General features: G+C 46.9%; 1 protein-coding gene across 4 annotated transcripts in view; it reads left to right on the top strand.

The window, feature by feature from the left end:
* HNRNPD (heterogeneous nuclear ribonucleoprotein D) overlaps positions 1-13,966 on the top strand; it is a 112,029-nt gene that overhangs the window by 21,276 nt on the left and 76,787 nt on the right. For all 4 annotated transcript variants that reach the window (XR_004536470.1, XM_033914516.1, XM_033914498.1 and 1 more), the window contains exon 4: positions 5,138-5,269. Coding sequence is in view for 3 of the 4 variants with exons in the window: in XM_033914516.1 (XP_033770407.1) it covers positions 5,138-5,269 (132 nt within the window). In the remaining variant the exon portion in view is untranslated. The remainder of the gene's footprint in view (positions 1-5,137; positions 5,270-13,966) is intronic.

The raw sequence follows: 13,966 nt of genomic DNA on the forward strand, positions 1-13,966 counted from the left end.
TGCCCAACTTCTGATGGATTGATTTGTGGACTCCTGCAGGTCACCTGGAGAAGGTTTCTGGATATTTAGGTTATAGAGCTGGTGCCATCCAAACACTTGGGCTCAGGCAGATACTCCTTATACTTTATTGTGCCAAAGAAAGGCTCTGAGGATTGGAGACCCATCCTGGACCTTACTCACGTCAATGCAGCGCTCAAAGTTCTGCACTTTCGCATGGATCAGTTCGATCTGTCATAGCAGTGGTGACCCCGGGAGGGTTTTTAGCCTCTCTGAATCTGACAGAGGCCTACTTGCATATTCCTATTTTCTCGGAGCACAGGAAGTTTCTCAGATTTCACGTTCTGGAAAATCATTGTCGGTTTTCAGCTCTGCCTTTTGGGCTCCTCGCATTTTCACCAAGGTGATGATTGTGGTGTCAGCTTACCTGTGCAAGATGGTACTGCAGGTACATCTCTACCTGGGCGCCTGGTTAATCAGAACCCTCTCGTTGTCTGAAGGTTAGAGCACGGTGGATCAGGTGATCGAGTCCTGGAGGATCTAGGCTGGATTGTGAACTACCAAAAGAGCAATTTGACACCAGCTCAATCCATGGAGTATCTGGTAGTCTTGTTCTACACGGCATCTGGCTGCGTCTTTCTACCAGAAGCATGCAGACTGAAGCTGTGCTCCCAGATTTCTGGTCTTTTGGCTGTCTGCTCCGTCGGTGTGGCACTGTCTTCAAGTCCTGTGGTCCCTGGTGGCTACAATAGATATGCCTTGAGTGAAAGCCTACATATGTTCCCTCCAGACATCATTGCTTTCCCGCTGGCCTCCTCAGAAGGACACTTTACAGAAGTCTTTGCCATAGGGAGAGTCTTTGCCATAGGGGAGAGTGTGGCGTAGTGGTTAAAGCTACAGCCTCAGCACCCTGAGGTTGTGGGTTCAAACCCACGCTGCTCCTTGTGACCCTGGGCAAGTCACTTAATCCCCCCATTGCCCCAGGTACATTAGATAGATTGTGAGCCCACTGGGACAGAGAGGGAAAAACTGCTTGAGTACCTGAATAAATACATGTAAACCGTTCTGAGCTCCCCTGGGAGAACGGTATAGAAAATTGAATAAATAAATAAAAAATGAATGTTGGAGGCTCATGCCAGCATGGACTGGTGGCTTCGTCCTCAGTCCCTTTCAAGCACATGCCTTTGCGGATCAATTCCTGGGTAGTTTCATAAGAGGTGCTAGTCTACTTCAGGGCTGTTGGATACCTTCTTAGAAAAGGAGGTCGATCAACAGGATGGAACTGCATGCCATCCGGTTGGCACTGAAGAAATTGCAGAAGACTCTAGAAGGTCAAGCTATCAGTCTTCTCTGACAATGCAACAGCATTGGCCTATGTCGATTAGCAGGGAGGCACCCAGGAGTGCATTTCTGGATCTGGAAACCTGTCTGCTCTTCCACTGGGTGGAGCGACAACTTCAGGCACTGACAGCAGCACATGTTGCAGGTGTGGGCAATGTTCAGACCGACTATATCGGCAAACAGACTTTGGATATGGGCGAGTGGATGCTGTCGCAGGCAGCGTTTCAGTCCATTGCCCAGCACTGATGTGGTCCCCAATTCAATCTCATGGCAATAGCAAAAAACAAAAAGGCAGTCCGATTCTTCAGCTGAAGATTTGAACCCGGCAGCGAGATGCTGTGGCCTCAGGGCATCCTGTTATATGTCTTTCCTCCCTGGCCCATGATAGGCTGAGTTGATCAAAGGATTGCAGCTCATCAAGAAAGAGTCAATTCTGGTGGCTCTAGATCAGGGCTGCCCAAATCCGGTTCTCGAGATTTACTGGCAGGCCAGGTTTTCAGGATATCCACAATAAATATGCATGAGAGAGAGATTTGCATACCAAGAAGGCAGTGCAGGCAAATCTCTCTCATGCATATTTATTGTGGATATCCTGAAAACCTGGCCTGCCAGTAGATCTCGAGGACCGAACTTGGGCAGCCCTGCTCTAGATTGACTTTCAGGCCTTGATACGCAGATATGAGGCGTCTTTGAACAGGCCATGGCCTCCGTTGCAGGTGCATCCAGACCTGTTTTCACAGGGTCCAGTTTGCTTTGAGGATCCAGATCGCTTTGCTCTTAAGGCATGGCTATTGAATGCGAGGCATTGGAATGTAAAGGATATTCAGACGTGGTCATTGCCACCCTTCTCAAGTTTAAGAAGTCGGCTACTCTTTCTGCTTATGCTAAGGTGTGGAGGACTTTCTAGCATTGGTGCGCCCAAGAATGTGTGGAGCTGTTTTCAGTTCCTATTTTGGTGGTGTTGGCCTTTCTCCAAGCGGGCCTTGACAAGAGCCTCACCGTGGCTTTGCTTTGGGTCCAAGTCGCTGGGCTCTTGTTTAAGAGCTTGGGACTATAGACTTACGTTAGCGTCTCACCTGGATACCACCAGATTCCTGAACATATGAATTGCTGCTGTTGGGTCAGACCAGTGGTCCATTGTGCCCAGCAGTCTGCTCCCGCGGCAGCCTGTAGGTCAAAGACCAGTGCCCTGACTGAGTCTAGCCTTACCTGCGTACTTTCTGGTTCAGCAGGAACTTGTCTAACTTTGTCTTGAATCCTTGGAGGGTGTTTTCCCCTATAATAGCCTCTGGAAGAGCGTTCCAGTTTTCTACCACTCTCTGATTGAAGAAGAACTTCCTTATGTTTGTACGGAATCTATCCCCTTTCAACTTTTAGAGAGTGCCCTCTCGTTCTCTCTACCTTGGGGAGGGTGAACAACCTGTCTTTATCTACTAAGTCTATTCCCTGTTTCGATCATGTCCCCTCTCAGTCTCCTCTTTTCATGGGAGAAGAGGCCCAATTTCTCACTGTACGGCAACTCCTCTAGCCCCTTAACCATTTTAGTTGCTCTTCTCTGGACCCTTTCGAGCAGTATCGTGGCTTTCTTCATGTACGGCGACCAGTGCTGGACGCAGTATTCCAGGTGGGGGCGTACCAGGAGGGATAGGGAGGAGCTGTAGTTAGGGATTACTCTTCTGAGCAGGCACTAGGCACAGTTCCTCCCCCCCTTGTACTGGTGCTGTTCTACATGAATAGTATGCATATAATTTGCATACTATTCAAGCTGGGCATCAGCCATTGGGGAAAAATGCTCCTGTACAGTCATTTTTACTGTGGCTTTAGAGTGTTGTGCATCTGGTCCTCAGTCAATTTAAAGAACAGCTCTACTGTCATTTCCTTGTTGTTTTGATTGTACTGAAGATAGTCTCTCTACATAGCTGGAACAAAACTAGTCTTGTTAGAAAAACATTTTCAGTCCTCCTTCATATTCAGGCCAACATGATGGACATAAGTCATTTAAAATATCCATTGTTACTCACTTAGGAAATGACTCCACTACATTTTTATTAAAGACCCCCCCAAAAAAAAATGTTTTGAGGGTAACTACTTCCACTGGAGTTTCTTACTGTTTAGTAATATGACAACAATCTTTTTTTTTTTTTAATTCTTTATTCATTTTTTTAATCTTTCAACAAGTGTACAAAAATCATACCAACAATTAACACATCACTTGAAAATCATAACATCATTCTCTTTACATAAATAAGAATCCTTCCTCCCCCCTTCCCTCCCACCCTGATATGACAACGATCTTTGTTAATGCATATTCCTTTCACTCAGAGGTTGTAATAAGAGCAGTTAATGTAGCTGGTTTTAAGAAGGTTTGGACAATTTCCTGGAGGAAAAGTCTTTAGTCTGTTATTGAGACGGGACATGGGGGAAGCCACTGCTTGCTCTGATTCGGTAGCATGGAATGTGGCTACTATTTGGGTTTTTGCCAGGTACTAGTGACCTGGATTGGCCACCATGAACACGGGCTACTGGGCTAGACCATTGGTCTGACCTAGTAAGGCTATTCTTATGTTCCTATGTTTTATTTTCTCCACATGGATAAGTTTACAGGAATAGATTCTGTCTACCTTTAGCATATATTACATATATAGAGGAACATTTTTCCTTAGACCAGGAATTTTCAACTTCTTCCTTAGAAAAAGGACAAATACTACATTTACTGTATTTAAAGTATCTAGGGGGAAGAAGAATAGCCTGGTATGTACTGTTACCATATTTGAAGTTGGCACTTTTCCTAAAGTTTAAATAGTGGGTAGAACGTAACTCTTCAGATAAGCATTGAACTGTGTTTTTACCCTTCCTTATTAACAGCTAATTTCAATAACTTGTTGAAAGTATGGTAACTCAGGATAGTTAGCATTTAATATACACTTCTCCCTCGGTACTTGCGGTTTCTATACTCGCGATTTTGATTATTTGCGGTTTTTGATTTGATGGCTTTTCCCCGCCCCGGTACCACGCCCACAGCAATGAACTTTTCCCTGGCCTGGCTGTCGGACAGTATGCTGTTCCTCTTGCCTTTGGCTTGCAAAAAGCTCTGATTGTTAAGTCTTTCATCCCTCCTTCTTCCTTCCTGTCGCAGAGTTAGTCCTGGAGTGCTGATATCTTATTGGCTAGGGTAGCTGCCAATCGGTGTCATCACGCCCCTTCTGGCCCAGGCTCTCCGTCTCTGATTGGCTACGTCCAAAGAGCCCGTGTCGGCTCCCAGAGTGCAGCATGCGCACGGTGAGGCAGGTTTCTCCTGGAACAGGGCTGAGGCACACGTGACAAACAGCAAAGCTTCCTCCTTCCCCCTGTTTCCCTTTCTCCCCTTCCGCGTCACACGGGGGAATTAGAAACAGTCCTCAGATTTTTAAACAGCTGCTGGTGGGCGACGGATCACTGTGGCAGGTGGCAAAGAGTGCAAAGCTGAGCAGAGTCTGGGCAAGTACATAGAAATAGTTATTCGCAATTTCTCCGTATTCGCAGGCCGGCTCTGAACCTAACTCCCGCGAATACGGAGGGAGAAGTGTACTTAGTAAGAAGCTGGAAGACGTGTTTAATTTTAATGAAGCCATACTTTCTGTGCAGATGCTGTATTCTATGCTGGAATCTGATTGAATAAATCTCAGACAAGGATTACAAAGCAAATAGGGAAGCAAGATGCTAGTTATAGGAGATAAAAACCTGAGAGTTAATAGCTTTGTCTGAATGGTGGTATTTATAAAATATAATTTTGGGGGCATTTTATTTTTCTGTTCCTCAGGTGGAATCGATAGAGCTTCCAATGGACAACAAGACTAACAAGAGGCGAGGATTCTGTTTCATCACTTTCAAAGACGAGGATCCAGTGAAAAAAATCATGGAAAAGAAGTATCACAACGTTGGGCTTAGCAAAGTATGTTCTAATGAGGAGAAAGCAAGGAAATTATACTGTTCCTCGAAATATCACATTCTTATAAAATAGATTCCCGTTCCAATATGAATGTAAACTATCACTTTAGAAAGCTGGTGTGTTGTGTTGTTTTTTTTTTTTAATTAGATTGGATTGGGACTTGTATACTGCCTTTTTGTAGTTTTACAACCACACTCAAAGCAATTTATTATCCTTTGGAAGTTGCGCTCCATAAGGAAATACTTCGACTTTATGTCTTTTAAAATTTTGGTAGAATCGTCTATTCTCTCAGTATTAGATTATTGTAATATAATTTATTTGGGTTCCTATAAAAAATAACCAATCAGTCGATTGAGAATAATACAAAACACAGCAGTCCGCCTGATTTTTAATCTTAAAAAACATGATCATATTAGCTTATATTAGCTTATATTGGTTGCCATTTGAATCCAGAGTGTTATTTTAATTCAGTTGTATCTGTTTTAAGATTTTATTTGGTCTAGCACCTTCATATCTCCCTTCCCATTTTAGATTTTATAATACAGTGGTACCTCGGTTTGCGAGTGTTTTGTAAGACGAGCAAAACATTTGCAAAATTGGCGCCTCGGAAACCGAGCGTGCCTCGATTTATGAGCACCCCCCCTGGCGATCCGGCATCAAAAAGGCACCCACCCACACGATCACATTTCTTACCCCCCATTTGGCACAGTCACCAAGGGTGGGATATATACTTTTGTTCTTAATGATATGATTAAGATTTTCAAGTGTTACATTGAAATTTAATGGATATATTATTGTACACTTGTTTATGATTTAAAATGAATAAAGAATTAAATAAAAAAGAGGATAGTGATTTACAGAAGGTAGAAGTATGATAATAGGGAGTAAATTTAAAGACAAAAGGGAATGGAGGGTTGAGGAAGGAGTAATATGGGGAATGGGAGAGCTAATGGCAAAATAATATAGAAATAGGTAGCTGAAAAGTAAAGAGAAGGGGGAGAAGTAGAAAAGACCTAAAAAGGAATGATAAATGTCAAGAGGCAGATGTAGTGAGGCAATAGATAAGAGAGAGGAGAAAAGACAAATGGACAGCAGCCACTTGAAGAAGAATTAGCAGATGACAGGATAGCAGAAAAGAGAAACTGGAACCAACATAATGGGAAAATAAAATGCCCAGAGAGCAAAGGTAGAAAAAAAGCATTTTATTTTGAATGTTCAGAGGATGTTGTAACATGTAGCTGGGTTTTAAAAAAAGTTTGGACAAGTTCCTGAAGGAAAAGTCCATAGTCTGCTACTCAGCCAACAAAGGTAGAAAAAAAGTATTTCATTCTAAATGTATTAATTGGAATATGGCAATCATTGGAAATGCACAACACTCACTAGTGGGTGATGTCATCCGACAGAGCCCCGATGCAGACGTCTCACAAGCATACTTGCTTGAAGAAACTTTAGAAGTTTCGAGATGCCCGTACCGCGCATGCGCGAGTGCCTTCCCGCCCGATGCACCGGGCGTGTCTCCTCAGTTCTTTTCTTTCCGCAGAGCTGAGAAGTTTTGCTTCAATTCTCTGCGCTGAGTGAACCCTTGTTCTTGCCTTCTAGTGCTCGCGGTTTTGAGTTTATTTCTCTTAATCGTGTGTTTTGTTCAGTTGTTTTCTTATTTTTAAAAAAAAAAAAAAATTTTTCCGTAGATTTGACCGGGTCGGCCGCATGGCTGGGGCCCCGCTGCTTCGATCTTGCGGCGGAGCTTTTTCGGCCTATGTCCCGGCCTATTACCGGTTTTAAAAAGTGTATCGAGTGCCAGCGCGCGATTTCGTTGACGGACCCGCATCGACGCTGTTTACAGTGTCTCGGGTCTCAACATCTTCCGAAATCGTGCCGACCTTGTTCCACTCTAACAGCACGTGCTTTCAAGCATTGCTGTTTCCTGTGGGAGTCGATGTTCATGATGGAAGCTTCCAAGGAACCTTCGACTTCGACCAGCGCTTCGCCTTCGCCTGCGAAGTCGTCATCTACTCCTGCTGCATCGGGTCTTTTGAAGCCGGCCTCCTTCGTTCCGGCTTCGACCCCCACCTCCTGCTCCGGTGCCTGCTTCGCTCTCCTCAGATCAGGTACCTCCTCAGACCGTTCCCCCGGTGGTTCTTAAGGTGCCTAAGGCTTCTAAGGCTAAGCACTCTACCACACGGGACCGCGAAGACCGTACAGGGGGCCCCACTTCAGCTGCGGCTCCCCCCTTGTCGGCTTCGCTGCGGTCGCTCCTGGAAGCCCAATTCATCGAGCTCATGAATACCATGGGTCCCAGGTTGATCGCCACAATCCAGCATGGGCATGCGGAACCTCCTCGTGGGGACGAGCCGTCTCCTCTGCCTCGCCGCTCACTCTCACTGCTAGACGAGGAGGCTCGGCGTTTGGCCGCCAGTTCATCAAGGCATGCTTCGTTTAGTGAGATGCCGCCTCTGGAACCCATCCCCGTCTTGGGCAAAGATAATTGGGATTTGCCTCCGGGTAGCCGAAGCCCTGGGCGTCGTCAGGAGGACTTTTTCCAGAGCCCCTTCCCTGCCAAGCCATCTCTCGACCCATGGAATGCTGCTCGAGAGGCGTCGGCCCATCCTCCTCTTCGATCTACGGCATCCAGCCTCATCTATTCATTGGAGGCCTCTGCGGAACCATTTGGGTGTCGTCGTTCCAGATCTCCTTTGAGACGGCGGGAGGGGCACCGCTCCAGGCATTCGTCCAGGCATTCTACAGTCTCGCCTCAGAAGAAGTTTCCTCGGGTGGGGTATTCATCTTTGGATATCTCCCCTCCTCTGGGCCCGGAGTTCGAGGATACCTTCAGGTCGTACTCTCCTTGTAGATCCCATGTCTCCTTGGATCAGGAGGCCTCGACTTCATCAAGTCCGTCTCAACGTCCTGTGTTGGCGGACCAGCTGTCTTTTTCATCCTTTCTGCGGCAGATGGCGAATGATCTCAACATCACCTTGGACTCGGGTTCCCACTACTCCAAGGAGTACCTGGATACCATGCATCTGCCTCATCCTCCTGCGGAGTCTCTTCGCCTGCTTCTCCACAAGCTCCTCGACCAAACCTTCGTGCGCTGTTTTGAAACACCGTACTCCATCCCTGCCGTTCCTGGCAAACTGGATGCCAGGTATCGCACGGTGCATCATAAGGGGTTTGAGGGCTCCCAGCTCTCCCATCAGTCACTGTTGGTTGAGTCCTCCCTCAAGCGGTCTCATCCGTCCCAGGTGTATGCCTCGGTGCCACCGGGCCGAGAGGAGAGGACCATGGATAAGTTTGGGAGGCGCATCTACCAGAACTCGATGATGGCTTCCCGAGTTCTCAATTATACCTTCCATTTTGCCACCTATTTGGAGTTCTTTCTTCCAGTGCTTCGGAAGTTTATGCCTTACATCGAATCTCAAGCTCGTTTTGAATACGAGGAGGTCGTCACCTCGCTGTCCCAGCTGCGTCTTCAATTGATGCAATCTTCCTATGATGCGTTTGAGCTCTCGGCACGGGCTGCCGCCTGTTCCGTGGCCATGCGTCGTTTGGCATGGCTTCGGACCATTGATATGGACCTGAACCTCCAGGACAGGCTTGCCAACGTCCCGTGTGCAGGTGCGGATTTGTTTGATGAGTCTATTGAGACCGTGACGAAGAAGCTGTCGGACCATGAGAAGTCCTTCCAGTCCATCCTTCGTCCAAAGCCTAAGCCTGCTCAGTCTCGACCTTCTCGACCGCCCTTGATATATCAGCTTTGTTACACTCCAAGGCAGGCTCCTGCTGCGAGGCAACCAGCGAAGAGACAGCCCCCGCAGAAGTCTCAACAAAAACCTCAGCCTTCTGTTGTTCCCAAGGCTCCTCAGCCTTTTTGACTCTCTTGTCGGGAGCATAACCAACACCGTTCTGCTATCCCCTGCCTTTCCAATTGGGGGTCGCCTCCATCATTTTTACCATCGATGGATGGCTATAACCACCGACCTTTGGGTCCTTACCATCATCAGGGAAGGATATTTTCTTCAGTTCCATCAGATCCCCCCAGACCATCCTCCAAGAGAGTATCCTTCCAACTTGACCCAGACCGCCCTTCTTCTTCAAGAAGCTCAGGCTTTGCTCCGGCTTCGGGCTGTCGAGCCGGTCCCTGTGGACCAACACAACCGGGGGTTCTACTCTCGGTACTTCCTTGTTCCGAAGAAGACAGGCGACCTGCGTCCTATTCTGGACCTCAGGGTGCTCAACAAGTTCCTGGTCAAGGAGAGATTTCGCATGCTGATCCTAGCTTCTCTCTACCCCCCTCCTCGAGCAGAACGACTGGTTATGCTCTCTGGATCTAAAAGAGGCCTACACTCACATCCGGCCTCTCGCAAATTCCTCAGATTTTGGGTGGGACATCTGCATCTGCAGTATCGAGTGCTTCCTTTCGGCCTGTCCTTGTCTCCCAGAGTTTTCACCAAGTGTCTGGTGGTGGTGGCCGCTGCACTCCGGAACCATGGTCTTCAGGTGTTTCCCTACCTCGACGACTGGCTCTTCAAAGCTGCCTCAGCTCCAGGGGTCATCTCAGCGACCCAAAGGACTATTTGGTTCCTGCAGAGTTTGGGGTTCGAGATCAACTTCCCAAAATCTCATCTGCAACCGACCCAGTCTCTTCCCTTCATCGGGGCGGTTCTGGATACTATCCAAATCAGAGCATTCCTTTCATCACAGCGCCTGGAAGCTCTTCTTCATCTCTGTCAGTCAGTGTCTTCTCGCCAGTCCATCTCAGCGAGACACATGATGGTTCTCCTGGGACACATGGCCTCCACAGTTCATGTGACTCCTTTTGCCAGACTTCACCTCAGAATTCCTCAGTGGACCCTGGCTTCTCAATGGACACAGGTGTCGGATCCTTTGACTCGTCACATCCTGGTCACTCCTGCTCTTCAGCAGTCTCTACGTTGGTGGATGATCTCTTCAAATCTATCCGGAGGTTTGCTGTTTCACACTCCTCCCCACCAGAAGGTTCTCACGACCGATTCCTCGACCTATGCATGGGGAGCTCATCTGGATGGTCTTCGCACTCGAGGCTTCTGGACCAGTGCGGACCGGCTGTGCCATATCAATCTTCTGGAACTCAGGGCGATTTTCAATGCTCTTCAAGCTTTTCAACATCTGCTTCATGACCTGGTGGTCCTCATTTGCACGGACAACCAGGTTGCCATGTATTATGTCAACAAGCGGGGGGGGGCACGGGATCGGCCTCCCTCTGCCAGGAAGCTCTCAGAGTCTGGGATTGGGCAATTCGCCACAACACCTTCCTCAAAGCTGTCTACATTCAGGGGGCGGGCAATGCCTTGGCGGACAACTTAAGTCATCTCCTCCAGCCTCACGAATGGACCCTCCATTCCAAGCCCCTTCATCAGATCTTTGCTCAGTGGGGGACGCCTCAGATAGACCTCTTTGCGGCTCCCCACAACTTCAAACTGCCTCAATTCTGCTCCAGGATCTACACTCCTCATCGCCTTGAGGCAGATGCCTTTCTTCTGAACTGGAGGAATCTTTCTATATGCGTTTCCTCCATTTCCTCTCATTCAAAAGACTCTGGTCAAGCTGAAGTCCGACCATGCCACCATGATTCTGATAGCTCCTCGGTGGCCCAGACAGCCTTGGTACTCCCTTCTACTTCAACTCAGCAGCTATTCCTTCTTCCAGTGTTTCTTTCACTGCTTACTCAGCATCAAGGATCTCTGCTCCATCCCAACCTACAGTCTCTCCACCTGATAGCTTGGTTCCTCTCAACGTAACTCCTCTCCAGTTTTCCAAAGCGGTGAGGGATGTGTTGGAGGCTTCCAGGAAGCCTGCTACTAGGCAATGCTACTCCCAAAAATGGACTAGATTTTCTAATTGGTGTGTTTCTAATTGTTAGGAGCCTCAACGAGCCTCCCTATATTCTGTGTTGGACTATCTTCTGCACCTATCTCATTCTGGCCTCAAGTCTACATTGATACGAGTCCATCTGAGTGCAATTGCGGCTTTCCATCAGCCTCTGCAAGGGAAACCTCTCTCTGCTCATCCTGTGGTTTCCAGATTTATGAAAGGACTTTTCCATGTCAATTCTCCTCTCAAACCTCCTCCAGTGGTTTGGGATCTCAATGTTGTCCTTTCTCAACTTATGAAACTTCCTTTTGAGCCTCTCAACAAGGCTCCGCTGAAGTTTCTCACTTGGAAAGTGGTTTTTCTTGTTGCTCTCACTTCTGCGCGCCGAGTCAGTGAGCTTCAGGCCTTGGTGGCGGATCCACCTTTCACAGTATTCCATCATGACAAGGTGGTCCTCCGCACTCATCCAAAATTCCTGCCTAAGGTGGTCTCTGAATTTCATCTCAACCAATCCATAGTTCTTCCTGTGTTTTTTCCAAAGCCTCATTCTCACCCTGGAGAATCAGCTCTTCACACTCTGGAATGTAAACGTGCTTTGGCTTTCTACCTGGATCGCACCAAACCACACAGAACTGCTCCTCAACTTTTCGTCTCCTTTGATCCGAACAAGTTGGGACGCCCTGTCTCGAAGCGTACCATCTCCAACTGGATGGCGGCTTGCATCTCTTTCTGCTATGCCCAGGCTGGATTACCCCTTCCCTGTAAGGTCACAGCCCATAAGGTCAGAGCAATGGCGGCCTCTGTTGCCTTCCTCAGATCGACACCGATTGAGGAGATTTGTAAGGCTGCCACTTGGTCCTCAGTTCATACCTTCACCTCATACTATTGTCTGGATACTTTCTCCAGACGGGATGGACAGTTTGGCCAAACAGTATTACAAAATTTATTCTCCTAAGTTGCCAACTCTCCCACCATCCCATTGAGGTTAGCTTGGAGGTCACCCACTAGTGAAAATACCTGCCTGCTTGTCCTGGGATAAAGCAATGTTACTTACCATAACAGTTGTTATCCAGGGACAGCAGGCAACTATTCTCACGTCCCACCCACCTCCCCTGGGTTGGCTTCTCTGCTAGCTATCTGAACTGAGGAGACACGCCCGGTGCATCGGGCGGGAAGGCACTCGCGCATGCGCGGTGGGGCATCTCGAAACTTCTGAAGTTTCTTCAAGCAAGTATGCTTGTGAGACGTCAGCATCGGGGCTCTGTCAGATGACATCACCCACTAGTGAGAATAGCTGCCTGCTGTCCCTGGATAACAACTGTTACGGTAAGTAACATTGCTGAATATGGCAATCATTGGAAATGCACAACTCTGAGATATTGTATTTTGGTTTCTGTTTTTCTAGTATTGCTGAATATGCTGAGTCTAACTTCTTGAGGTTTCCAGTTAAGATTTTTGCCTTCATATTTCTATTAGTGATCTGTAGTTCTTTGTTTCATGTTTGTTGAGAGTCTGTCTTGTGTGTGTGACCAGGGTGTGGTATTCTGTTAGTATGTACTTTTCTGTGTAGACATTTTGTAGCAATCCCATTGTTCTGTTTTCTCACTAGGTGCTATATTAGTATTTTAGGACCTGGTGTAATATTTACAGTGCATAAGATTATTGCTGTTTGAGTTCTGGGAGTTAGTGCTGTTATGATATGGTAAGGTCCCAGATGTGTATACTGGCCTTACTGAGGTGATATCAAAACTTTTAAATACAGTTTTAGCTTGTCATTAACGTCAGAGATTTTTTAGTAACTGATATGTGTTGAGGTGCAAAAAGAGCCTATTAACTCCCAATCTAATGAGACAGCAAAATCAACAAGCTGTCAGAGAGAAAAGGGCAGAATGACTGAGGGCATGTAGGATGTATCAGAGAGAGAAGGGCAGGTGGGATGTGTATGAGAATTTCCCCCTAGTGACCAATCAGATTTCATATTTCATTTTCCCATAGAAAAGAAGAATATATATTGGCCTCTAATGGCAACTTTTCTTGAGGTCTTCCTTTTCTCTTCTTATAAATAGGCCCTGTTGTAAGTGTCGGTGTTCATTATCACTCAGTTTGTAAGAATGAGAGACCACCTGTCGAGGCCAGTTTTATATGAGACTGAAATATAACAGGTCATGCCATGTATGTTGGTTTCAGTGACCTGTATTTGTTATGTATGTTGCCTAGTTAGCTACTATCGATTTCAAAATCTCTGCTGCTTGGAGCTTGGTTGAAAATTTTTTGATCTAAAAAAAAAAAAGCATCTATGAGTCAAACTTGGTTATTTTTGTTACATAAGAGTTTTTTAGACCCCTATACGTTTACAGAAGTTAGATAACACTTGATCCAATAGATGCTGGCATTGTAGATTAGAAGTGGGGACTTTAGATCATTTAATTATCCCAGGACAAGCAGGCAGGTATTCTCACTAGTGGGTGATGTCATCCGACAGAGCCCCGATACGGACATCTTGCAAGCATGTCTTGCTTGAAGAAACTCAGAAGTTTCGAGATGCCCGCACCGCGCATGCGCCAGTGCCTTCCCGCCCGATGTACCGGGCGTGTCTCCTCAGTTCTTTTCTTTCCGCGGAGCTGAGAAGTTTCACTTCATTCTGCGCTGACTGAATTTCAGTATATTTGCCTTCTTTACTACCGCGTTTCGTTATTTATTTGATTTCTTTCAATTTTAAGTTGTTTAAAAAAGAAAAAAAAAAAGTTAAAATTATTTATTCCGGCGGTTCGGCCGGGCCGGCCTCGTGGCTTAGGCCGAGCGCCTTCGACCTAGCGGCGACGATTTTCCGGCCTATGTCCCGGCCAATCA

Source organism: Geotrypetes seraphini, chromosome 1 (assembly GCF_902459505.1).
Source record: "Geotrypetes seraphini chromosome 1, aGeoSer1.1, whole genome shotgun sequence".
In the NCBI taxonomy this organism is placed as follows: domain Eukaryota; kingdom Metazoa; phylum Chordata; class Amphibia; order Gymnophiona; family Dermophiidae; genus Geotrypetes; species Geotrypetes seraphini.